General features: G+C 43.4%; 1 protein-coding gene across 1 annotated transcript in view; it reads left to right on the top strand.

Moving 5' to 3' along the window:
* Positions 1–27,628, top strand: part of LOC311119458 (SNF-related serine/threonine-protein kinase-like) — a 61,986-nt gene that overhangs the window by 28,587 nt on the left and 5,771 nt on the right. Inside the window, exons 3-5 of the mRNA XM_084157746.1 lie at positions 9,155–9,296; positions 22,585–22,797; positions 27,399–27,533. Of these exons, the coding sequence (XP_084013872.1) occupies positions 9,155–9,296; positions 22,585–22,797; positions 27,399–27,533 (490 nt within the window). The remainder of the gene's footprint in view (positions 1–9,154; positions 9,297–22,584; positions 22,798–27,398; positions 27,534–27,628) is intronic.

Raw genomic sequence — 27,628 nt, 5'->3', positions numbered from 1 at the left:
TGTGCTCAGGATAAGTGGTGATATACACATCTCCTGGGGTTTCTGCTCTCTCTCTCAAGACAAGTGGTGAGATCTCCACATATCCTGGGGTCTCTGCTCTCTCAAGACAAGTGGTGAGATCTCCACATATCCTGGGGTCTCTGCTCTCTCAAGACAAGTGGTGAGATCTCCACATCTCCTGGGGTCTCTGCTCTCTCAAGACAAGTGGTGAGAGTATCCACATCTCCTGGGGTCTCTGCTCTCTCAAGACAAGTGGTGAGATCTCCACATCTCCTGGGGTCTCTGCTCTCTCAAGACAAGTGGTGAGATATCCACATCTCCTGGGGTCTCTGCTCTCTCATCATATTCATTATCTAAATGTTTTACAGAGATTGAGCACTACTGATGCGTAAGTCTCTCTCTCTCTCTCTCTCTCCTCTCTTTCTGTGTCTCTCTGTGTGTGTGTGTGTGTGTGTGTGTGTGAGAGATACGTGGCAGTCTGCATTAATCAGGCTGCGCTGTTGTTTTTGCCTCGCTCCTCTCAACATCTGTTACTCTTCATGTCACTCGCAGGAGGCAAACTATACACCCCAATGCACCTATTAGCGTTGGCACAGAAATCCTCTCAAATCACTGTCTGCCGCTGTTTCTGTGCCTTGTTGTTGTGTTAAATCCTTTTGAGTGCTTGACAATCATCACGTTGAAATGGAGCCACGAGGATGTACAGTGCAGATCTTAAGTATTCATCTCCTTTGGATTTCTTCACATTCTATTGTTACAAAGTGGGATAAAAATGGATTTATTTGTCATTTTCTGTCAACAATCTACATAAAATACTCTAATGTAAAAATGGAAGACAAATTCTAACATGAAAAATAAAACATCATGATTTAGATGAGTATTCACCCAGAGTCCATCAATGCATGTTAGAAACACCTTTTGGCAGTGATTACAGCGGTGAGTCTTTTGGGGTAAGTCTCTTTAGAGCTCTGTATACCTGGATTGTACAATATTTAGACAGTTCAATTCTTCAAGCTCTGTCAAGTTGGTTGTTGATCATTGCAAGACAGGTATTTTCAAGTCTTGCCATAGATTTTAAAGCAGATTTAAGTCAAAACTGTAATTAGGCCACGCAGGAACATTCACTGTCTTGGTACGCAACCGCAGTGTACATTTTACATTTTAGTCATTTAGCAGACGCTCTTATCCAGAGCGACTTACAGTTAGTGAATACATATTTTTTTTTATACTGGCCCCCCGTGGGAATCGAACCCACAACCCTGGCGTTGCAAACGCCATGCTCTATCAACTGAGCTACATCCCTGCCGGCCATTCCCTCCCCTACCCTGGACGACGCTGGGCCAATTGTGCGCCGCCCATGAGTCTCCCGGTCGCGGCCGGCTGCGACAGAGCCTGGATTCGAACCAGGATCTCTAGTGGCACAGTTTGCACTGCGATGCAGTGCCTTAGACCACTGCGCCACTCAGGAGTACAATTACACCGCTAGTGTAAATTTGGCCATGTGTTTTAGGTTATTGTCCTGCTGAAAAGTGAATTCATCTCCCAGTGTCTGATGGAATGCAGGCTGAACCAGGTGTTCCTCTAGGATTTTGCCTGTGGTTAGTTCCATTCTGGGGTTTTTTATCCTGAAAAATCGCTAGTCTTTGCCAATGACAAGCATACCCATAACATGAGAATGAAAAACAGCTTCTATCTCAAGGCCATCAGACTGTTAAATAGCCATCACTAACTAGCACATTAGAGGCTGCTGCTGCCAATTGAAATCACTGGCCACTTTAAGAAATGGAACACTAGTCACTTTAATAATGTTTACATATCTTGCACTACTCATCTCATATGTATATACTGTGTTCTATTCTATAATATTCTACTGTATCTTAGTCCATGCCGCTCTGTCATTGCTTGTCCATATATGTATATATTCTTAAATTCCATTCCTTACTAGATTTGTGTGTATTGGGTATATGTTGTGAAATTGTTAGAAATTACTTGTTAGATATTACTGCACTGTCGGAGCTAGAAGCACAAGCATTTCACTACACCCGCAATAACATCTGCTAAACACGTGTATGTGACAAATACAATTTGATATGATTTGACCATGCTGAGTAATATTCAGGAATGTGTTGTTGGATTTGCCCCAAACATAACACTTTGTATTCAGAACAAAAAGTTAATTCCTTTGGCGAATGTTTTGCATTATTACTTGTTTAGTGCCTTGTTGCAAACAGGATGCATGTTTTGGAATATTTGTATTCTGTACAGGCTTCCTTCTTTTCCCTCAGTCATTTAGGTTAGTATTGTGGAATAAATACAATGTTGATCCATCCTCAGTTTTCTCCCATCACAGCCATCTGTTACTGTTTTAAAACACCACTGGCCTCATGGTGAAATCCCTACGCGGCTTCCTTCCTCTGCTGACTGCTCCGTTAGGAAGGACGCCTGTATCTTTGTAGTGACTCAATGTATTGATACACCATCTACAGTGTAATTAATAACTTCACCATGCTTAAAGGAATATTCAATGTCTGCTTTTTACCCATCTACCAATAGGTGCCCTTTGTGAGGCATTGGAAAAAGCCCCCATGGTCTTTGGTTGAATCTGTGTTTTCAAATACACTACTCGACTGAGGGACCTTACAGATAATTATGTGTGGGGTACAGCGATGAGGTAGTCAAAAATCATGTTAAACACTATTATTGCACACAGAGTGAATCCATGCAACTTATTATAGGATTTGTCAAGCAAATTTGGTTTCCTGAACTTATTTAGGCTTGCTATAAAAGGGAGTGAATACTTTTATATAGCCAAGACATTATTTTTAAAATATTTTTTTATAAATTAGTAAAAATGTATATATTATCTTTTCACTTTGACAGTGAGGTAATTTGTGTAGATCAGTGACAAACAAAAATCACAATTATATACATTTCAATCCCACTTTGTAATGCAACAAAATGCGGAAAAACCCAAGGGGTGTGAATACTTATGATATCCACTGAATATAGTCTCTCTGAAGACTGGGTAGTGGGGTTATGTTTCAGGGGATGTCTTTTTACTCCACAACCATTTATTGTGTGTGCGCGCGCACACGTCCATACAGTAACTGAAGGCACAAAGCATTTGAGTATTATTTTTCAGTTTAGATTCAGTTTGCTCCCTTGCTTCGTGTGTCTTATGAAGATTACTACTAGTCTGCCTCAAAGCTCTGACTGTCATGTTCTGACAATCCTGGTCATCGTGTATGTATGGTGCTGGGGGGATGGCAATTGGATCATTTGCACATTTCAGAGACATGTAAGGAGAAGGGGAAACGCATCATGGAACTTGCAACTCAGCCTTTTCATCTCTACATTTCAAAAGATGTCACATCTTGAATTTTGCACTCCCGTCTCTCTCTCTGCATGCACATATGACCCTGAGATAAACAAGTTGAGTTGTGAGCGCAGAGGAAAATGTGTTCTACTTCACTGGTTCCCAACCAATGTTCCCTCTAAGCTGCGCGTGCAGTAGCCTGAGAGCGCGCAGAACAAATATCAGCCCACGGGGAGAAGCACAAGATTGAACTTCACTCAACTTTCTAGAGTTTTCCCTGTTAATACTATCAACGTTTCTCTTTACTGTGGCAATTGTGATCAAATCAATGCAATATTAGCCACTTTCAATGCAACAAAACAAACTATGCAAGAGATTTTGTTATAGGCAGAATGCATCGGAGTAGGATTCTATTGGGCATGACTCAGCCCATACTCTGTGTGGCATAACCAATCAGATCTGCAGTAGGCCTATATGCAAATAGACCATTGTCATATATGGATCTGTGTTTACAGCTGTGGTCGTGAGTAGATGTGCTTGTTTTGAGATCAAAGCGGGAGCTGCATGTAGCCACGTGTGCACATGTTGTTCATATCCTTTGCTAGTTAGTGAGTTATTCACCCAGTCTCATGAAATGTAGGCCTACATTGAGCACCACACATTGGCTGCTACTGTAGGCTGAATGATAGAACAGCTATTTCCATGTTAAAATGTTATGGGATGCATTTTCTCCATTGTTTTTGATGGTAGGCCACTCCAGTAGGCCTACATTATGATCAAATAGCCACAGTAGCCTACTTGGCCACTGTTAAAACTGTAACTTAAAGCAGGTACAGCCTCAGTGTTCACAGTAAACGTGCGCTGGAAGTTTGTGCTCAGAAGACCTGAAATTTGCTCAGTGCCTAAATAAATTAGATGGAACATTGTTCCCAACCCCGGTCCTCGAGTACCCCCACCAGTACTCCGTTTTATTGTAGCCCCAGACAAGCACACCTGATTCAACTTGTCAACTATTCATCAGGCCCTCAATGAGCTGAATCAGGTATGTTTGTCCAGGGCTACAACAAAAATGTGTGCTGTGGGGTTACTGGAGGACTGGAGTTGGAACCACTGCTGTGCTTGAACAAAGCATTCATAATGAACTTCACAATACAACAGCACTGTTAAAAAATAGGTCCGCATACCTTGCTGGCACCATCAAAATGAGCGACTTGTCAACACTGAATGATTGTCTGTCTGACTGCGGATATTTGCACAATGTCAACAGTCCCCTTAGACAGGGCTGCGTTAGAATGGCTATTTTTGAGACCACAGCCTGATATGGAGGAGGAACATGCTGGAGACGACAAGGAGGGGTATTGTGGCTGGCAGGCTGTGGCTGACTTCAAGTGTCTCAGTAAGAGACCTGGGCCAGCAACAGCTCTAGAGTTGTCACCGACAGGTCCATTTCTAGCAGGGTCACTGGTCTTAAAGGGGTGCTACTGAATCTAAAGTGTTTTTCCAGTTGACACCTTGTGTGCATGTGTAGCAGACAGACAGTAAATGCTGACTTAGGGAAGTTAACACACAACCTCCATTCAGTTGAACCCACATTGCTGTATTTATGCAATAGTGTGTAGCCTAAACATAAGTCATTTTCCCCCCATGGTCAAGATACATTCACAGAAGGGCTTTGGTTACTGTGGAAATACCAGGTACCCTTCCTACAGGTACTGAAAGATCATTTGTGCGTACCTTCCTGCAGGTACTAGCTAGTTTGTAAACCGAGGCAGTATAAACAGTGGCACGGCAGGTTTGATTGAATCTGGCGCTCCTCCACGGTCAGAGATGGGAGAGTTGCAGGGAGTTATTTCTGTACAAGGCTCAGTCTGGGCTCAGGATGTCTGATCTGGGTCACTCGGCTACAGCATGGAAATATTCTCTTTTGATGATGGGGAAATAATGTTGACTGTGTGTGTGATTGGCATGATGTGAAGCCAAGCACGGTTTTAGAACATTGTATTCTATTTGCTGTAATGAAGCAATGGACCTCCTGATTGCATTGCATGGCTTTCCTGCAAATCCCATTGGAGATAATCACAGTTGCTACTAGTCTCGCATCTCACGACTAATACGCGCGCGGCCAGTGACTTCCGCTTTTGGACGTTAACAAGGCAACACTCCATCTTAACTCCTCCACATTTACTAGATTGGTTGAACAGTGCAGAAGAGAATCTCCCGACATTTATTTTTCTTTCTACTTGTCAATACCAGTATGTAGGGGATCTAGTTTCAGGTGTTTCTTTTACGCCTGCTACTTTAGGTTACCACTGTCTGATAAAGCACAGTAGCTGCCTTGTAGCAAATCCTATTTCAGCAGCCAGGCTAGTGGCATAGCTGGTAGTGATGGGGATTGGGGCTTGATGTGCATCATGGCCATTGCAGGCTGCATCCCTCATCTCCTTCCGTCCGTCTCCTCCCGCCTGCCCTCCCTCCTTCCTTCCCTCCCACCCTTCTGCCATCTCCTCCCACCTGCCCTCCCTCCCGCCTGCCCTCCCTCCCTCCCGCCTGCCCTCCCTCCTTCCTTCCCTCCAACCCTCCTGCCATCTCTTCCCACCTGCCCTCCCTCCTGCCTGCCCTCTCTCCTTCCTTCCCTCCTGCCATCTCCTCCCACCTGTCCTCCCTCCTGCCTGCCCTCCCTCCTTCCTTCCCTCCTGCCCTCCCTCCTTCCTTCCTCCCGCCTTCCCTCCCTTCCTCCTTCCCTCCTGCCATCTCCTCCCTCCCTCCTGCCATCTCCCGTGTCCCGTGTAGCTCAGTTGGTAGAGCATGGCGTTTGCAATGCCAGGGTTGTGGGTTCGTTTCCCACGGGGGGCCAGTATGAAAAAAAACAACAACATGTATGCACTCACTAACTGTAAGTCGCTCTGGATAAGAGCGTCTGCTAAATGACAAAAAAATATATATATATATATAATATCTTCCCTCCAGCCAATCTCCTCCTGCCATCGCCTCCTTCCCTTCTACCCTCCTGCCATCCCCTCCCTCCCTCATGCAATCTCTTCCCTCCCACCCTCCTGCCATTCCCTCCTTCCCTCCCTCCCTCCTGCCATCCCGCTGCAGCTTGCTGAGGTGGAATAGGAGCTCCTGGATGCCCCTCTATAGGAAGCCGTAATAATATGCCAGCAGCTTTAACAGGCAGGCAGGCAGGCCCTCATCTCATCTCATTGACAATAAGGAGGAGCCCTGTGGACTCGTTTAACCTCCCTCCCTGGAGCTGCTGGCATCAAACATCAACAGGAGATTTGAATGATGCAGCACATCAGAGAAGACCCAGCAGATACACAACTATAAGTGGTCTCTCTGACACCTTTTACTGTTGGGCAGTCAACACTCCTCACTGTACTTTGACACCTTTTTACTGTTGGGCTGTCAACGCTCCTCACTGTCACTCTGACACCTTTTTACTGTTGGGCTGTCAACACTCCTCACTGTTCTGACACATTTTACTGTTGGGCAGTCAACACTCCTCACTGTCTCTCTGACACCTTTTTACTGTTGGGCTGTCAACGCTCCTCACTGTCACTCTGACACCTTTTTACTGTTGGGCTGTCAACACTCCTCACTGTCTCTCTGACACCTTTTACTGTTTGGCAGTCAACACTCCTCACTGTTCTGACACCTTTTTACTGTTTGGCAGTCAACACTCCTCACTGTCTCTCTGACACCTTTTTACTGTTTGGCAGTCAACACTCCTCACTGTTCTGACACCTTTTACTGTTGGGCAGTCAACACTCCTCACTGTCTCTATGACACCTTTTTACTGTTGGGCTGTCAACACTCCTCACTGTCTCTCTGACACCTTTTTACTGTTTGGCAGTCAACACTCCTCACTGTTCTGACACCTTTTACTGTTGGGCAGTCAACACTCCTCACTGTCTCTCTGACACCTTTTACTGTTTGGCAGTCAACACTCCTCACTGTCTCTCTGACACCTTTTACTGTTTGGCAGTCAACACTCCTCACTGTCTCTCTGACACCTTTTACTGTTTGGCAGTCAACACTCCTCACTGTCTTTCTGACACCTTTTTACTGTTGGGCAGTCAACACTCCTCACTGTCTCTCTGACACCTTTTACTGTTTGGCAGTCAACACTCCTCACTGTCTCTCTGACACCTTTTTACTGTTTGGCAGTCAACACTCCTCACTGTCTCTCTGACACCTTTTTACTGTTTGGCAGTCAACACTCCTCACTGTTCTGATACCTTTTACTGTTGGGCAGTCAACACTCCTCACTGTCTCTCTGACACCTTTTACTGTTTGGCAGTCAACACTCCTCACTGTCTCTCTGACACCTTTTACTGTTTGGCAGTCAACACTCCTCACTGTCTCTCTGACACATTTTTACTGTTTGGCAGTCAACACTCCTCACTGTTCTGACACATTTTACTGCTGAGCAGTAAAACATGTCACCCTCCCTAGGAGAGGGGGTGACCTCGACAACGTATTGTTAAAACGAGAGGCTGCCTGGATCTTTAATTTAAAGACCCTTGCTCCCTTCGGTCTCAACGTAGACTTTGATCTGAAGCCATTCTTGTGATTTTGCTATTCATTGTAAATGTTTGTGGGCCTATGTAGCCAAGTTGTATCTATGATTGTATGCTACCATGTTTTTTGTATGTTCTGTTTATGTGAATTAACCAATGCTATTAGGCCACACCCGGCCATGAATACAGACACCGGCGTGTGTCCTTTCACACTATATAAACTAGTGACTCGCAGTGTTTTTCATTATACCCTGATGAAGACAGCTTGTCTGTCGAAACGTTGGTTATTAGGATATTAAATTATTGCATCTGAGCTCCTGCGGCTTTCTTTAGTTTTTCAACTGCTGAGCAGTCAACACTCCTCACTGTTCTGACACCTTTTACTGTTGGGCAGTCAACACTCCTCAGTGACACATGGACCTTTGTAACACTCCTACATCCTGTGACCTAGTTAACATTTCCATTAAATTACTCTGACTCTGTCACACTTTCAAATCCTCCTAGGGACCGGTTGTTTGACCCTAGGAGGATTTGAAAGTGTGCTGTGGGCTAGCTACAGTTTTTATTTTTATTTTATCTTTAACTGCCACTGTTTGTGCAATGAGGGCTAGGCTATACGCTGCGACTTAGTTCCGTTTTTGAGGGCATCTAGGCTTAATGAGAATTATTTAAAATCCTCATTATTGTAATTACAGAAGAGCCATGGAAATTCTCCTGTATAATCCTGTTTTTTTAAGTGCTTTTTGCAAGTATCTGATTGACTGACTAGTTCTGAGTCAAGCTGGGCATTAAAGATATAAACATACTCTCCATGTAATAATGAATTCCTTATTCTGAGTCGGGCTGAATCACAGCATCACTTATCTAACAGAGTTCAGTATCAGCAATGACAGGCGGATTTCAGAAGTCCCTATGGGCCCTAGTCAGTAGTACACTATATAGGGAACAGTGTCATTTGGGACGCCAGCTCTACATTTACTGCTGTCTAGCAGAGCTGACGGACATATCTGGCACTCTAGTTCAGGTTTATTTAGCTAGTGCTGTAACCATGGTGGTGTGAATGTTGAGCTGGGGTGTTTAGGGTCTGCGTGGTTAATTTCCCCTACACACACACACACACAAACATTTGATTTTGAATCACCAAGTTAGTAGCAGCAGGGGAAATCCAGACTGAGTGTTTAACCCAGGCCAGCAGAATCCCAGGGCTGACAGAACACAGTGCTGTGAGCCTGCAGATGGTTCTACAGTACCCAGACAGGTTATAGTGTAGCAGAATGAGCCATTCACCTTCTCTCTCACCTCTTCCTCCTGTCAGATATCTGGAGTCTTGGTGTGATCCTCTTCATGCTGGTGTGTGGACAGCCCCCCTTCCAGGAGGCCAACGACAGCGAGACCCTCACCATGATCATGGACTGTAAATACACTGTACCCACCCACGTCTCCAACGCCTGCAAAGAGTGAGTCCTGCACACACACACACACACACACACACACACACACACACACACACGTACACACATCCTAATTAACAAGTGTTCTCCAGAACAGATGCTGACCTGGGGTCAGTGCTTTGTGCTCTGTCTTTCAGCCTTGGTTATGTAACAGATGAGCTGTAAACATCTGAACAGGAGCCAGACCTCTGACTACCACCTCTCTTCTCTCTCCTCTGTGTTAAGTCTGAACGTCTGTCTGTCTGGACGCCAGTCAACACTCTGTGGTCTGGAGTGATCTGTGTACATCCAATCATTGACAGTTTACTTTTCTTCAGGCACTTCTCTGAGCTTCCTGAATCAGGATGGTCCTGACAGATAAATATTTCTGTTGCTATTCCCATAGCTTTGGATTGACCCTGGGGTTGATGCTAATCGCTGTAGATTGAGTTCTAGCTGAATTCAGGGAAGGGGGTAATAAACGTAGCCAGTGTTTGGGACTCCAATAAAAGGTCATGTCTCTACTAGCTACTGTCATTGTTTACATTTCCATCTCAATGTTTTTAGACTCAGGAAATGTGCTGCTGCTATCTTTTTCAGTTGAACAAATGATCTACTGTGATTTCTACTGTGTGGGCTAAATGAGGACGGCACAGCCACATAGAATACAGGCCTGACGGCCCTCCATTTACACTCAGATTCTGCTCTCTTTCTAGCGAAGTATGGCAGCAGTTTATTTGTCATATGCACACGATAACAGTGTAGGGGAGAGTCCATCTGTTCTGTTTGAACTGGACCGCAGTCTGTAAAGACCAGGCCTGGTTCTATGTTCCCCAGCAGAACAGACAGTCTGTAAAGACCAGGCCTGGTTCAATGTTTCCCAGCAGAATGTGTGTTTTGTCAGGGCGTGACTGATGATGATGATGATGATGATGATATTTTGGCTCCTTGAACATCCTGTTCCTTTCCTCCCGGCTCTGCTGTACGAAATGTTTATATGAGTGTCCTCCTTCCTCGATTGTACAAATGTCTCTCTTGATTCAATCTTCACAGTCAGATTAAATGAACAGAGAGGGGGAAAAAAAGAGCACTCACAAGCTCCAAATGGAATTGAATATGGCACATGTTGTGTCTGTAGAGTTCTGCTACCTATCATTACAGTTGAATTGGAAACCACAGTGTATCATTTTGTCTTTGTTTCTATGTGCTTGGGGAGGATGTGGAGGGAGGAGTGGGAGGCATTTGTCTTGTTAAGCTCAAATCATTGTGTCGAGGGAGTGATGAGGGAAAATCGATACAGTTACATATTGCAATATTATTTTGGGAGATATTATATAGATACTTTGACTTTATTTTTTGCTAGGTGGTGTTAGCTAGCGCTAGGTGGCGTTAGTTAGCGCTGGTCTGCTATACCTGCGCCAAAACTCAGGTTTTTTCCCAACCTTTTTAAATAGTGAGCCAACATGTTTTCAAAACTTTTATTTCCATGTCTGATCAAAACTAATTTTCTAATGGACCAGAACATCAAATCGCAATAAAAACGCAGTATCAAATCGCAATACATATCGTATCGCAATACATATCGTATCCGCACCTAAGTATTATGATTATATTGTATCAAGAGGTCCCTGGCAATTCCCAGCCCTAATGTGGATGCAATAGAAGATAAATGTTAATCTTAACAAACCATTGTTTGTTACAACTTTCACAATTTGGCTAATGCGTTTGAAATTCAGTGTCTTTGAAATAGTCCATAGGTGTTGAGATACATTCCTTGGCAAAAATGATCTGAAGTCAGAGAGTAGACATCTATCTAACCAGGGCCAGCTCTCTCACTATGCACATTCACACATACCGAACCTGACATTAGCCATTTAATTTGTCGCATGCTTCGTAAACAACAGGTGTAGACTAACAGTGAAATGCTGAACTTATGGGCTGTTTCCAACAATGCAGAGAGAACATTTGAAAAATGATAGAAAGATAATACCACCAGGAATGAATAAATACATAATGAGTAACGATAACTTGGCTATATACACGGGGTACCAGTACCGAGTCATGTGTGTTGTCCTTATTCTACCTACTAGAGGGTTTATGATGATGATGAATAGGCCTATATTGCATTTAACTTTGGTCTCTAGAGAAAACAACTACAAGCCACAGCTCATTTTAATGGACTGAAGCAGATTTAGTTGGCATTTGATAATAATATAATTCTAAGTCTAACTTTCTAGGGTCAAGATTGAGACAATGAGGTCAACAACACAAGTTAGTCAGCGTTGGCTGATTTAATGAACAGATCTGTACAGTGAGGTGAGGCATGCTGTTAGCATTGTGCTAATTAGCCGTTGGCAAGTGTCTGACCTTTCTGTGAGCTGTTGCACCTATGGAGGACAAGAGGAGATGGAAGAGATTGGACTGGGGAGACTGGTTGCTTCACGGCTCAGCACAGCAGAGATGACTACACCACGTTGACCCTGCCTGACTCAATCACAGAGGGGGAGCAGGTGTTGTTGGGGAAGAGAGACTGAAACCACCGCAACAGCCTTTAGCTCCTTTAGGGGACTGACTGGCTGAGCCCCTCTCTTTTCCCTCACTCTCCACTCTCCTCTCTCCTCTCTCCTCCCTCACGCTCCTCTCTCCTCCCTCACTCTCTTCTCCCTCACTCATATCCCTCACTCTCCTCTCCTCTCTTCTCGATCACTCTCTTCTCTCCTCCATCACTCTTCTCTCCTCCATCACTCTCTTCTCTCCTCCATCACTCTCTTCTCTCCTCCATCACTCTCTTCTCTCCTCCATCACTCTCTTCTCTCTTCCCTCACTCTCTTCTCTACTCCCTCACTCTATTCTCTCCTCTTCACTCTCACTCCCCTCTCCTCTCCTGATGGAAAGAGATCACTAAGAGGCTTTCAGTTTAGGATTTGGGCCTTGGGTAGTGTTCTTTTAGTTTGTGTAGTGTTTTCCCTCCTAGATAAGAGAGTCCACCTGGGAGAGGAGAGGGCTGGACTGCCAAGCTGCTGGATTACTGCTTTTCTTCTTCCTCATTAGCATATTCATTGTCTCCGTTCCATTCTTTTCCCGCTGCTTTGCCAAAATGTGTTTACTTGCCACAATTAATAATTCAGGAGGTCTTTTGCATTTTATCCCCTTGAGTTGTTTGATTTTGTCATTCCTGGTTTTAATAAATATGCTATTTTTTAGGCGATTTAGATTTTAAAACGCTGAGTTTCTCAGCATGACGTGGGAATGCTCTTCATATTAAGCCAATCGCGTGGAAATGCTGTTCATATTGAGCCAATCACATAGGATGGAACACTGTGTACTTTTCAGTTGTTTTGATAATTGATCATGTGCATTGTCTGTTTGTCTGGAATCGATTTCACTCAGTCTTTGATTGCTATCCTCGTCAACTCCTATTACTCAGTGGAGTGATACGTTGATTGCTGTTGTACCTTCCTACTACTACAGGCCTACAGTAAAGTAGTAGACCTGTCTCTGGCAGGTCTTCTGGGGAGCTGAAATCATTAACATTTTCTAGAAATATGGAGTAAAGTGCTGCTTCTCTTTTCTATGGCAACGTTATCATTTTATTAAATAGACTAGGCCTGGCCTTTGCTGCGCGTGATGTCACATTTATATAGGCTATAAAATATCTCTTCATATGCAGAGGAGTGTGCAATTAATAAAATGACATGCCAGCACATTACTCCCAAACATCCTCTCTCTCTGTGTGTCTCTCTCTCTCTCTCTCTCTCTCTCTCTCTCTCTGTGTCTCTGTCGATCTGTCGCTCTGTCTTTCTGTCTCTGTCTTTCTGTCTCTGTCGGTCTGTCTGTCTTTCTGTCTGTGTCGGTCGGTCTGTCTTTCTGTCTGTGTCGGTCGGTCTGTCTTTCTGTCTCGGTCGGTCGCTCTGTCTTTCTGTCGGTCTGTCTTTCTGTCGGTCTGTCTGTCTGTCTGTCTCTGTCTGTGTCGGTCGGTCTCTTACTTCCCGCTTTCTTTTCTTCTTTCTCTCTCTCTTTTGCTCTATCACGTCTTCCTCCCTCTCTCCCATCTCTCTCTCCATGCCTGCCTGCTGTTACAGTACGGTAGCCAAGCCTCCGTTCTCCAGGAGAGAGGAGATACAGCATGCATGACTAGGAGGTTACTATAAATATCCCCATAGCAGTTTCCTGTCTTCTTCCCCTGAGAGAAGAGTGAGGCTGGAATGGGTAGAGACAGGAGACAGTAGGAGTGAGGCTGGAATGGGTAGAGACAGGAGACAGGAGGAGTGAGGAAGGAATGGGTAGAGACAGGAGACAGGAGGAGTGAGGAAGGAATGGGTAGAGACAGGAGACAGGAGGAGTGAGGAAGGAATGGGTAGAGACAGGAGACAGGAGGAGTGAGGAAGGAATGGGTAGAGACAGGAGACAGGAGGAGTGAGGAAGGAATGGGTAGAGACAGGAGACAGGAGGAGTGAGGAAGGAATGGTAGAGACAGGAGACAGGAGGAGTGAGGAAGGTGTGGGTAGAGACAGGAGACAGGAGGAGTGAGGAAGGAATGGGTAGAGACAGGAGACAGGAGGAGTGAGGAAGGAATGGGTAGAGACAGGAGACAGGAGGAGTGAGGAAGGAATGGTAGAGACAGGAGACAGGAGGAGTGAGGAAGGTGTGGGTAGAGACAGGAGACAGGAGGAGTGAGGAAGGAATGGGTAGAGACAGGAGACAGGAGGAGTGAGGAAGGAATGGGTAGAGACAGGAGACAGGAGGAGTGAGGAAGGAATGGTAGAGACAGGAGACAGGAGGAGTGAGGAAGGTGTGGGTAGAGACAGGAGACAGGAGGAGTGAGGAAGGAATGGTAGAGACAGGAGGAGTGAGGAAGGAATGGGTAGAGACAGGAGACAGGAGGAGTGAGGAAGGAATGGGTAGAGACAGGAGACAGGAGGAGTGAGGAAGGAATGGTAGAGACAGGAGACAGGAGGAGTGAGGAAGGAATGGGTAGAGACAGGAGACAGGAGGAGTGAGGAAGGAATGGATAGAGACAGGAGACAGGAGGAGTGAGGAAGGAATGGTAGAGACAGGAGACAGGAGGAGTGAGGAAGGAGTGGGTAGAGACAGGAGACAGGAGGAGTGAGGAAGGAATGGGTAGAGACAGGAGACAGGAGGAGTGAGGAAGGAATGGTAGAGACAGGAGACAGGAGGAGTGAGGAAGGAATGGGTAGAGACAGGAGACAGGAGGAGTGAGGAAGGAATGGGTAGAGACAGGAGACAGGAGGAGTGAGGAAGGAATGGGTAGAGACAGGAGACAGGAGGAGTGAGGAAGGAATGGGTAGAGACAGGAGACAGGAGACAGGAGGAGTGAGGAAGGAATGGGTAGAGACAGGAGACAGGAGGAGTGAGGAAGGAATGGGTAGAGACAGGAGACAGGAGGAGTGAGGAAGGAATGGGTAGAGACAGGAGACAGGAGGAGTGAGGAAGGAATGGGTAGAGACAGGAGACAGTAGGAGTGAGGAAGGAATGGGTAGAGACAGGAGACAGGAGGAGTGAGGAAGGAATGGGTAGAGACAGGAGACAGGAGGAGTGAGGAAGGAATGGTAGAGACAGGAGACAGGAGGAGTGAGGAAGGAATGGGTAGAGACAGGAGACAGGAGGAGTGAGGAAGGAATGGGTAGAGACAGGAGACAGGAGGAGTGAGGAAGGAATGGGTAGAGACAGGAGACAGGAGGAGTGAGGAAGGAATGGGTAGAGACAGGAGACAGGAGGAGTGAGGAAGGAATGGGTAGAGACAGGAGGAGTGAGGAAGGAATGGGTAGAGACAGGAGACAGGAGGAGTGAGGAAGGAATGGGTAGAGACAGGAGACAGGAGGAGTGAGGAAGGAATGGGTAGAGACAGGAGACAGGAGGAGTGAGGAAGGAATGGGTAGAGACAGGAGACAGGAGGAGTGAGGAAGGAATGGGTAGAGACGGGAGACAGGAGGAGTGAGGAAGGAATGGGTAGAGACAGGAGACAGGAGGAGTGAGGAAGGAATGGGTAGAGACAGGAGACAGGAGGAGTGAGGAAGGAATGGGTAGAGACGGGAGACAGGAGGAGTGAGGAAGGAATGGGTAGAGACCAGAAGGAATGGGTAGAGACCAGAAGGAATGGGTAGAGACCGAGAGAGACATGAGTGAGGCTGGAATGGGGAGTGAAATAATACATGTAGGTAATCAGACTCTAACATGCTCGGAGACAGAAGAAAAGCTTATATTCAAATAAATATTGTACAGAAAGTTTAACCTTTTGACGGAGAGAATTATGATGGATAGGCCTAAGGCCTAGTCAGAAGCGCTCCTATCGTGTGTGTGCGTGTTTGCCGTGCGCATGCGTTTCTGTGGGTTGGTAATGCAGTCTGCATCACGGTTGGCAGAGGGAAATGGAAGCGGACAGCGGTTATTAAAAAACAGGTTGGATTCTTCTTATCAGGGGTCTGCTTGGCCTGCCACTCTTTAGATAGGCATACTGCTCCGCTCCGGGTCTACAGGGAGCCCAGAGCTGACAAATCCCTGGCCAGACAGACAGACAGCACACCGACTGGGCTGAGAGAGACCATGCAGAAGATGGCATGGCTCACAGGAGGAGCACTGTACACTACACTCAGCGAACCCCCATGTCTGCTTCTCTCTATGTAGGCTGTAGCTAGTCTGTGTAGGCTGTAGTAGTGTAGCTAGTCTGTGTAGGCTGTAGCTAGTCTGTGTAGGCTGTAGCTAGTCTGTGTAGGCTGTAGCTAGTCTGTGTAGGCTGTAGCTAGTCTGTGTAGGCTGTAGCTAGTCTGTGTACAGTGAGGGAAAAAAGTATTTGATCCCCTGCTGATTTTGTACGTTTGCCCACTGACAAAGACATGATCAGTCTATAATTTTAATGGTAGGTTTATTTGAACAGTGAGAGACAGAATAACAACAAAAAAATCCAGAAAAACGCATGTCAAAAATGTTATAAATTGATTTTGCATTTTAATGAGGGAAATAAGTATTTGACCCCTCTGCAAAACATGATTTAGTACTTGGTGGCAAAACCCTTCTTGGCAATCGCAGAGGTCAGACATTTCTTGTAGTTGGCCACCAGATTTGCACACATCTCAGGAGGGATTTTGTTCCACTCCTCTTTGCAGATCTTCTCCAAGTAATTAAGGTTTCGAGGCTGACGTTTGGCAACTCGAACCTTCAGCTCCCTCCACAGATTTTCTATGGGATTAAGGTCTGGAGACTGGCTAGGCCACTCCAGGTCCTTAATGTGCTTCTTCTTGAACCACTCCTTTGTTGCCTTGGCCGTGTGTTTTGGTTTTGGTCCCAGCTGCCTTGAGATCATTGACAAGATCCTCCCGTGTAGTTCTGGGCTGATTCCACACCGTTCTCATGATCATTGCAACTCCACGAGGTGAGATCTTGCATGGAGCCCCAGGCCGAAGGAGATTGACAGTTATTTTGTGTTTCTTCCATTTGCGAAAAATCGCACCAACTGTTGTCACCTTCTCACCAAGCTGCTTGGCGATGGTCTTGTAGCCCATTCCAGCCTTGTGTAGGTCTACAATCTTGTCCCTGACATCCTTGGAGAGCTCTTTGGTCTTGGCCATGGTGGAGAGTTTGGAATCGGATTGATTGATTGCTTCTGTGGACAGGTGTCTTTTCTACAGGTAACAAGATGAGATTAGGAGCACTCCCTTTAAGAGTGTGCTCCTAATCTCAGCTCGTTACCAGTATAAAAGACACCTGGGAGCCAGAAATCTTTCTGATTTGAGAGGGGGTCAAATACTTATTTCCCTCATTAAAATGCAAATCAATTTATAACATTTTTGACATGCGTTTTTCTGGATTGTGTTGTTGTATTGTTGTCTCTCACTGTTCAAATAAACCTACCATTAAAATTATAGACTGATAATTTCTTTGTCAGTGGGCAAACGTACAAAATCAGCAGGGGATCAAATACTTTTTTCTCTCACTGTAGGCTATATCTTAAACCACTATGTTTTCAACTAGAGCTTAAACTGCTTTTTTTAAGCTGTTTTAGGTCTCGTTCAGACAGTCTTTTGGCTTTCCACCATCTAAGAGAAAGGAAGGGGCAGAGACGGGATGTTGTGTTGATTACTTGGTCATTGTCCACTGTCCATTGTCCATATGTCATTTAGCAGACGCTTTCATCCAAAGCGACCTACAGTCATGCATTTTTATGTATAAGTGGCCCCGGGAATCGAACCCACTATCCTGGCATTGCAAGATTCATGCTCTACCAACTGAGCTACAGAGGACCACTACCTCATTAGTAGGGCTGGGCGATATATCGAATTAATTTGAATGTACAGTATGTTTTTTCGCCATATTCCAAATGCCTTTTTTTATGAGCGTTTATGTCCGCTTGTTCTCATGTTGTCTCCTTGGCTCCTTCTGTGCTGTGTGTAATGACTGTAGGCTGTGTGCCTAACCATTTATCTACACCAAGCCCCTCCCACTGTCACTCACAACAACAAAGATGAGAGAGCACTTCTTCCTCTGACAAGCGGTTTCAACTCGCTATTTGCATTTGAGGTTTGGTCCAACAGAATCCGTCATATGGACACCGAAACACATTGAGAAATTATTTTACTGTATTAGAGGAGAAGTTAACCTTTCTAACGATACACTTTTTCTCTGAACTCCTCAAATTGCGCGCAGCGCAGACACTAAAACGGGAGTATTAATGAACATTGATAATGGAAAATTAATACTCAGTTTGTCGTGCGCGGCATTGGGGTACCACGTACCGCTAGCAGCATTTTAGCCAAATACTGTTATACTAGCTGTCTAGTCTGTGTGTTATAAATGTGCAATAAGCATAAAACAATTATATAAGGTAGGCCACTTGATTTCAACATATTAACAAAGTGGACAGGCTAGCATGACTGACAGAAGGGTGTGTTCATAACAATTCAACTGTTCTGCCTTGTTAGTGAGCAAATAGATCCAAGTTGGCTAAACTTGAACTATAAAGATAGTAGTACGTGGGCTTGTGCTTGAGAGATTGTTTATGAAACAGTGTTAATTTTCTATAATGCCTGCTACAAAAAGTTAGTCATTATTAGTGAACGTGCATTATGCATGGTTCTGGTTAAATGTTCTAACAAAAAGGTCATTTTCAAATAAAGCCAGATCAGTGATTATTGCAAAAAGCAGGTTAAACTATTTGTATGAAATAAATACATTATTAGTGGGTCTTATGGTTGTGGAACTGTGGAAGGCTTATATTTAGCCTAGGTATAATTTCACAAGCCCTGAATTCATTCGATTTTTGCTGACTGTCTGAAATGCAGTGTATTTGACCTTTTTAATTGTACAATAAAGCTTATTTAGAGAACATTTGACAAATCTAGATTTACATCGTGAATCGCCCATAAGTTTGAAAAAACCGAAGATTTTTAGGCCATATCTCCCAGTCCTACTCATTAGGTTAAACATGTAGTTGTGGTGTTGTGTCATTAGGTTTAAACATGTAGTTGTGGTGTTGTGTCATTAGGTTTAAACATGTAGTAGTGGTGTTGTCATTAGGTTTAAACATGTAGTAGTGGTGTTGTGTCATTAGGTTTAAACATGTAGTAGTGGTGTTGTCATTAGGTTTAAACGTGTAGTAGTGGTGTTGTCATTAGGTTAAACATGTAGGAGTGGTGTTGTCATTAGGTTAAACATGTAGGAGTGGTGTTGTCATTAGGTTAAACATGTAGTTGTGGTGTTGTCATTAGGTTAAACATGTAGTTGTGGTGTTGTGTCATTAGGTTTAAACATGTAGTAGTGGTGTTGTCATTAGGTTAAACATGTAGTTGTGGTGTTGTGTCATTAGGTTTAAACATGTAGTAGTGGTGTTGTCATTAGGTTTAAACATGTAGTTGTGGTGTTGTGTCATTAGGTTTAAACATGTAGTAGTGGTGTTGTGTCATTAGGTTTAAACATGTAGTGGTGTTGTTTAGTTAGGTTAAAAGCCTAATATCTGGATGACATCTTTCTTGTCTCTGTAATTTTATGAAACCAGAAAACAGGAGATAGGCCTAGATGCATATATCCAGACCTCATTGGGACTTTTAATGCAGATAGGTTTTACAGTATTAATTTAGTCTCTTCGCCCAGTTTTATTATAACCTTCATAATCGTATTAAATTGCAATCTCTGTTTTCACACATTTTATTTGCACATCAAATGTAAGCCACTGAGCGCTGTATGACCAACTCCAATTTGCCAGTGTCGCTTTCTCTCTCTAAGCTGATGCCTTTTCAATGTGTTTCTGTTGGCCGTGAAGCCTCTCTTCAAGCACTGTATATAACATGACTGAGCCGTACCGTACATTTTCCAGACCCTCAAAGCTTTACATCGTTAAGGTGAGGCTCACCTCATCCACCATCCTATGTGCTTAAAGGGGAAATCTGCATTTGCTACATACTTATAAATTAATGATATGTACCCATTGCTTCTTGAAGAATATAACTCGTAAATGCTTCATGAGCATAGTTCAACTGTCGTACCCCATCAGAACCGAAAATATAAGCTTGTTTTACTCCAATGTTTGCAAACAATGTAAATGTAAGCAAACACTATATAACCTCAAACCATGCTTAAAACTATAATTTTGATATCATGGTTAGTCCTTGCATCCATAGCGCTCTCTATGAATTTGTGGTTACATTTTTCCAGCCCCATCCCTCAGCTTTTTACCGAAACAGGGGTGTGGAAAATGCTTTATTGTTTCATCTGCGGATTGCCGCTTTAAGAAAATGTAACTGTCACTTTGACTGTTAGCAAACTGAAATGTACTGTACAGCAGCGGATGCTTTCCAGCATAGAGGGAATGGAGAGTTGTTGCTGTGTGTTAATATCTTATAGATGGATGTCTAAATGGATGGGAGCTCAGGGTAAATCGCCTAGTTGGCTGAGATGAGCAGTAATAAATGGTGTCCTGGATGGATCCCTGAGCCAGAGTCACAGTATAGGACAGTAAAGTGATGTAATGAACAGCATGGCTACCTGCCTGTAGAGAGGGAGGGATGTGACGGTCATGGAATTTTGGATGATGGTAATTGGCCAGCCAAATGACCGTGGTCTCCATAATAACCTTTCCAATAGCATTCTGTAAAAATAATAATTTATATACAAATCTTTTTTCACATTTCTCCTCTACTTCTCTCCTGACTGCATGTGCTGCCATATAAGTAGAATGAATAGAACGGGCGTCCCCATTCAAGTCAATGATGGCATAATGGGTGGACTGGCGGCCATTGCGTGTGCACCCATAGGAGCCAAGCAGGATGTGTACCCATCCACGTGCTATGATTTGTTGAGTCAACTCAACTGACATTACACAAAATACATTCCATTGCATGAGCCACATCATTTGAACGAACATTCCACATTACCATGGAAATTATTGCATCACAATACCAGGCAGCCATTGCAAGTGTACCAATGGGTTTATGGCTCAAATTGCTAGGGTTAGAGGTTCCAAGCCTGTTCTATCCATTCTATTTCTATGTGCTGCATTGTGGGGGGCATTGCCTAGGTAACCAAAGACTTGTTTGCTAGTTTCTTGTTTCAGCAAGGAGCAACCGTTTCATCACATTGTTAAGAGTCCATGTTACCGCAGAAACTGACAACTGCACGAATGGCCTGCCGTCCCGTCTTCAGTCAGCTGTTCGTAAAAAAATAAATATATACAGTGCCTTCAGAAAGTATTCATACCCCTTGACTTTTCCACATTTTTGTTGTTACAGCCTGAATTTAAAATGGATGAAACTCCCCATAATGACAGTGAAAACAACATGTTTAGAACTTTTTGCAAATGTATTGAAAATGAAATACAGAAATCTAATTTACATAAGTATTCACACCCCTGAGTCAAAACATGTTAGAATCACCTATGGCAGCGATTACCACTGTTACTCAGAAAGACTACGTTTCTAAGAGCTTTGCACACCTTGATGGAACAATATTGGCACATTTATTCTTTTTAAATTCTTCAAGCTCTGTCAAGTTGGTTGTTGATCATTGCTAAACAGCCATTTTCAAGTCTTGCCATACATGTTTATTTTGTCCTGCTGAAAGGTGAATGTGTCCCAGTGTCTGTTAGAAAGCAGACTGAACCAGGTTTTCCTCTAGGATTTTGCCTGTGCTTAGCTCTATTTCATTTATTTTTAATCCTTAAACTCCCTAGTCCTTGCCAATGACAAGCATACCCATAACATGTTTTAAAATATGAAGAGTGGTACTCAGTGTTGTGTTGGATTTGCCCCCAAACAGAACACTTTGTATTCAGGACATAGTTAATTTCTTTGCCACATTTTTTGCAGTTTTACTTTAGTGCCTTTTTGCAAACAACAGGATGCATGTTTTCAAATATTTGTATTCTGTACAGGCTTCTTTCTTTTCACTCTGTCAATTAGGATAGTATTGTGGAGTAAATACTATGTTGTTGATCCATCCTCAGTTTTCTCCTATCACAGCCATTAAACTCTAACTGTTTTAAAGTCACCATTAGCCTCATGGTGAAATCCCTGGCCGGTTTCCTTCCTTTCCGGCAACTGAGTTAGGAAGGACACCTGTATCTTTGTAGTGACTGAGTGTATTGATACACCATCCAAAGTGTAATTAATAACTTCACCATGATCAAGGGATATTCAATGTCTGTTTAAAAAATATATATAAACATCTACCAATAGGTGCCCTTCTTTGGGAGGCATTGGAAAACCTCCCTGGTATTTGTGGTTGAGTCTGTTTTGAAATGTGTATAACATTTCTAAAAACATAATTCCACTTTGACATTAAGAACACCTGCTCTTTCCATGACAGACTGACCAGGTGAATCCAGGTGAAAGCTATGATCCCTTATTGACGTCACTTGTTAAATCCACTTCAATCAGTGTAGATGAACGGGAGGAGACGAGTTAAAGGAGGATTTTTAAGCCTTGAGACATGGACTGTGTATGTGTGTCATTCAGAGGATGAATGGGCAAGACAAAATATTTAAGTGCTGTTGGAACAGGGTATGGCAGTAGTACTCAATATTAGGAAGGCGTTCTTAATGTTTTGTACACTCAGTGTATCCCATGACTGTCTTCATAACGTTTGGTTATATGGTAATTGTGCCAGCCCTACATAGGGCAGGGGGTGCTGTGGTCGTTTGCAATGTGACTAACATGGTTCCCTCTCTTTTCTGCCTCTGTTTCTCTCTCAATGCAATTCAATGAGCTTTAATGGCATGATAAAACATCCTCTTACATTACCAAAGCAAACCTATAAGAGCAAATTCAGTCAATCATGACAAAAACAATGAATACTTTTTCCTCTCTAGTCTGGTAGGCCGGATGCTGCAGCGGGACCCGAAGGGCCGTGCGTCTCTGGAGGAGATCGAGAGCCATGCCTGGCTGCAGGGGGTGGACCCGTCCCCAGCCACCAAGTTCAACACCCCCCTGGTGTCCCATAAGAGCCTGTCTGAGGAGGAGCACAACGGCATCATACAGCGCATGGTGCTGGGGGACATCGCAGACCGAGAGACCATAGTAGAGTAAGTTAACACAGACATGGACGCATGTATAGATTAACTGTAAGTCGCTCTGGATAAGAGCGTCTGCTTAATGACGTAAATGTAATATACAAACGTGTTCCTATACTAGGGCTGTTACGGTGACCGTATTACCGCCACGCCGTTTAGTCTCAGTTAACTAGGCTTCTCTAAAACTGTGCTCTGATGCCGTTGATGGTCATTAGTAGCCTACCAAACTTGCTAACTGCCAGTCGCTAATGGCCTGGTACTCAGTGCTCTATTGTCCCTCTAATCACTCTCTAATCACTCCTTATAACCTCAGTCATTGCGCAATCGCATGTGAAAACATAGTTTTGACTGGCCACTATTTAAAAGAGGATCCCAACTTTCTTGTGCTGCTATGTTTATTACTCAATTATTAAAATTAAGCACATTAATCCGCTTTACAACCGATGTAGCTTACCTGGCATACATAGGCGGGGCGTGAGTTTTAAGTTTGTGGTAGCACATTTCCACCATAAAAATGCACCTTTATAATAAAGTATTCCATGCATCATCGCATTTGCAGACTTATGTAAGAAAGTCTACTATTCCTAATGTGAGGAGTAGATTGGATAGTCATAGGCTAATAATATAATTCATTCACTGTTTTCAATCGCTAACTTTTAAGTAGCACGGACCCAAAAATGATAAATAGTGAATCTGCGCAATGCGCACTCACCGGGGATATTGCTGATATTCTCCGCTGGTGCCAATAAGATAGGCTATACCAGTGATGCCAATTTAGCAATTTTGTTGCTAGATTTAGCAACTTTTCAGACTACCCTCGCAACTTTTTTTTCAAACAGCACCTAGCAACAAATGTAGCTACTTTTAACAATTTCTATGGAACTTTTAGCAACTTTTGAAAAGTGACTCAAACGCTAAAATGCACACATTTTCCCTCTAAATTACACAAAAACGATTTTCTTTGTCACACACATGCCTGGCTGCAAAAGTGCATTGTGAGTAACGTCAGCAGCAGGCGCTCAGCTCGTGCACAGACAGCAGCAGGCTAGCAAGCAGCACAACAACCTGGAGAGAGATGCCTAGCGCACACATCATTATTTGACTTAAGTTGCTTGTTCAATAAGATAGCATATATACTTTGTTATTAGCTTGTACCTATAATTGTTGATCAGTTAGGTAGCATGTTAACTAACTACCAGTACACTGCTTAAAACTATACTTGTTCAGAATGTGTAGGTTTACTAGTTAATAAGAAAATAAATAAAAAGTAATTGTTCAAAAATAAAAATATCTGATCATATAAAATGTGTTGGGTTTATATTGGATGTAGTCTATCACAGTGCCATCCGTTTTGTCTCCAAAGCCCCATATACTACCCACCACTGTGACCTGTACGCTCTTGTTGGCTGGTCCTCACTACATATTCGTCGCCAAACCCACTGGCTCCAGGCCATCTATAAATCACTGCTAGGCAAATCCCCGCCTTATCTTAGCTCATTGGTCACCATAGCAACACCCACCCGTAGTCTGCGCTCCAGCGGGTATATCTCACTGGTCATCCCCAAAGCCAACACCTCCTTTGGCCGCAATTCCTTCCAGTTCTCTGCTGCCAATGACTGGAACAAATTGTAAAAATCTCTGAAGCTGGAGACACTTATCTCCCTCACTAACTTTAAGCATCAGTTGTCAGAGCACCTTACCGATCACTGCACCTGTACACAGCCCATCTGAAATTAGCCCGCCCAACTACCTCATCCCTATATTGTTATTTATGTTGCTCATTTGTACCCCAGTATCTCTATTTGCACATCATCTCTTGCACATATATCATTCCAGTGTTAATACTAATTGTAATTATTTTGCACTATAGCCTATTTTATTGCCTTACCTCCATAACTTGCTAAATTTGCACACACTGTATATATATGTATTTCTGTTGTATTTTTTTGACTTTGTTTTACCCCATATGTAACTCTGTGTTGTTGTTTTTATCGCACTGCTTTGCTTTATCTTGGCCAGGTCGCAGTTGTAAATGAGAACTTGTTCTCAACTGGTTTACCTGGTTAAATAAAGGTGAAATAAAAAATATAAAAAATATTACTTTTACAAATAAAATATGTGATAATAAACTAACAAATCTAAACTAACAAATGTCAACAAGATGGCCAGTCAATTTGAGTAACGTTATTGTGTATTCTACGTAATGACGCAGTTTTACATTATTACGTAACGATGTCATCACGCAATGACATCACAACGTCTTTTAGCAACAAATCGACCTGCCTCAAGCAACTTCCCCTGAAAATGAGTTGGCAACGCTGGGCTATACTACTGTTAGCTCAATTTAGTTGAGAATCTTGATAACTAAAAGACAGATTTGTATTTTCCTTGTCTTCTCTTTACAGCAATAACAATTTGCTTTCTAATCTATGTTTTCCCGCGATTGTATTTTGAATATTGCGATATGCCTGGCTTGGCTTCTCTACTTTTCAGACAGTCGGAACTCAACAATAATCTACCCAAATTGCGCACGCTGCCTTTCCTTCCAACTTATTTTTTTTAAAGAAGCTAATGTTCCTCTGTGGCCAAATCATGCTTTAGTAGCCTATTTTGAATGATTTTATGTATTTCTGTATAGACAGGAGTAGGCTAATTTAGGCTATATAATTTTGTCAATTTACTTTACTTTAGGGAAAGCTTCCCCTAGCCTTATGGACACGCCACACGTAACCTCCATTCCGCTATTCGAGTGCAGGCTACGGATTACGTAAAAAAAAAAAAAGTAGCGGGCCATTCGAAATCAAAAATAATTCCACACATGTATTATATATGTAAAGACCAGATTAAATTGAGAATGGTCTGATGGCTGAGAATATTATCAAGTGCTTGTAAAATTGTGCATGAGACTGATGAAGTGTGTGCAGAAACAGAACAGAGCTCATGCCTTTCATGTAACTTTTTTCCAAATCATTAGTTGCATCATGCAGCCTTAGAATGTATAAAAAATCTAAACATATAGCCTAATGTTTATCACAACTAAAGTCGCATAAATAACTCTAAATTAAGCATATAGCAGGACCTGTTTCTTTGTTAACCGCTCAACACAGAATAGCCGCATGAGCGCACATACTTGGAAATCATTTGGAGAAAATATCCTTTCTATTTTATTCAGCTATGTTCAATTGTATTCTTCATTCTATGAAATAATGCCACAGAATTCTAAGCAAATCTTGTCTGCTAAATTAACTAGTGTTGCACACAGCCATATGGCATAGCCAGATCAGGGCTTAACATAAGGACGACTCAGAGTATGCTATTCTGTTCTTCTGAAATAGACTACATTTTCTTCATATCATGTTTCTTTAGACCTGTCTAAAATAAATAATGGATTTATTGTGATGGTGTAGGCTATATTAACATGTAGATGTTCCAAAGGTCTGCATCAGTGACTTGTAGGCTAGGCGTGGAAGCCAGGAGATGCTAAACATGTTTATGTTCATTAACGGTAAATTACCGTGAGACCAACAGTTATTTGCATGACCATCACCGGCTAACAAAATGTCATGACCGCCACAGCCCTAACCTACACACACACACACACACAATTGCAGACGGCCGTTAGTCTTCTGAAAGTCACGAGGTATTTGAAATAATTTATTTGGCGTTGACTTTTCCCAATGATTGACTGACTGTGACATTTGCTCTGTCGAGGCATGAATGAAATAATTATGTTGTGAAGTCTGTTCTTCATTTGCCCTTTTCATATTGAGGGTTCTACAACTGCAACCCACCAAACCTGTTTCTTTGTCACACTCACTACTAACATCTGCACTACTAACGCATAGAACTGAACCTGAACATCTGAGGGGACTCAGTCAGCAGATAAGAGACCAAAGTGTTGAACTGTAATGTGAACTCAACAGCAGCCCTTCCTTATCCTCCTACCCTGAACATGAATCATGGATGTGATTTGAAACATACATACTGACTCCACTTTAAAGCAGCAGGGCCGCTGCCAGCCGTGTTTTTACAGCCACAGACACACAGTGAGGATAGAGGTTCCTCACAGGAACACTGGCCTCCTTTATTAACCCTGTCTGAAGGAAGGGCTTTACTGATGAGGAGGAAAGACAGAGGGATGCAGGGAGTCCCCACTTCCCTGTCATTCAAGAGATTATTGTCCCGCTGAAGCCCCCACCTCCCACTTTACAGACAGATATTCTCATTCACACACACACCACAGCACTTGGCTGAGGAGTTCACTTGATTGTTCATTAACACAGTGTAGAATAATCCCAGAGGCTGTCGAGAACACAGTGTAGAATAATCCCAGAGGCTGTCGAGGGATGTGAACCAGCTATCTATTGTCTCATTGATTCCAGAGGGGTTAGAGGGCAGCTAAAGGTTAGAACCTGTTATCTTGCTTTGTTTACATTTAGATGTATCAAATGGCTTCTTTAAATGCCGACGTGATTGGGTTTGCCCTGCGGTGACTTGTCTGTTGACATACCGTACTTGTCTCTTGTGTGTGTGGGTGTGTAACCCTCTCTTGGCCTTCTCTCCCAGCCTGTCCTAACATGTCCTCTGCTGTCCTGTCCATGGTGTTGTTCCAGAGCCCTGGAGACCAACAAGTACAACCACATCACTGCCACCTACTTCCTGCTGGCTGAGAGGATCCTGAGAGAGAAACAGGAGAAGGAGGTCCAGACACGCTCCTCCAGCCCCAGTAACATCAAGGCCCAGTTCAGGTAACATACACACGTGCAACACAGATGCGCCACACACACACACATACATGCATACATACATGCATGCAACACAGAACACACAGACATACACACAC

The sequence above is a fragment of the Coregonus lavaretus genome (genome assembly GCF_964263955.1).
Source record: "Coregonus lavaretus genome assembly, chromosome: 3".
NCBI classification, from domain to species: domain Eukaryota; kingdom Metazoa; phylum Chordata; class Actinopteri; order Salmoniformes; family Salmonidae; genus Coregonus; species Coregonus lavaretus.
This window is presented reverse-complemented; position numbering and strand designations above follow the sequence as displayed.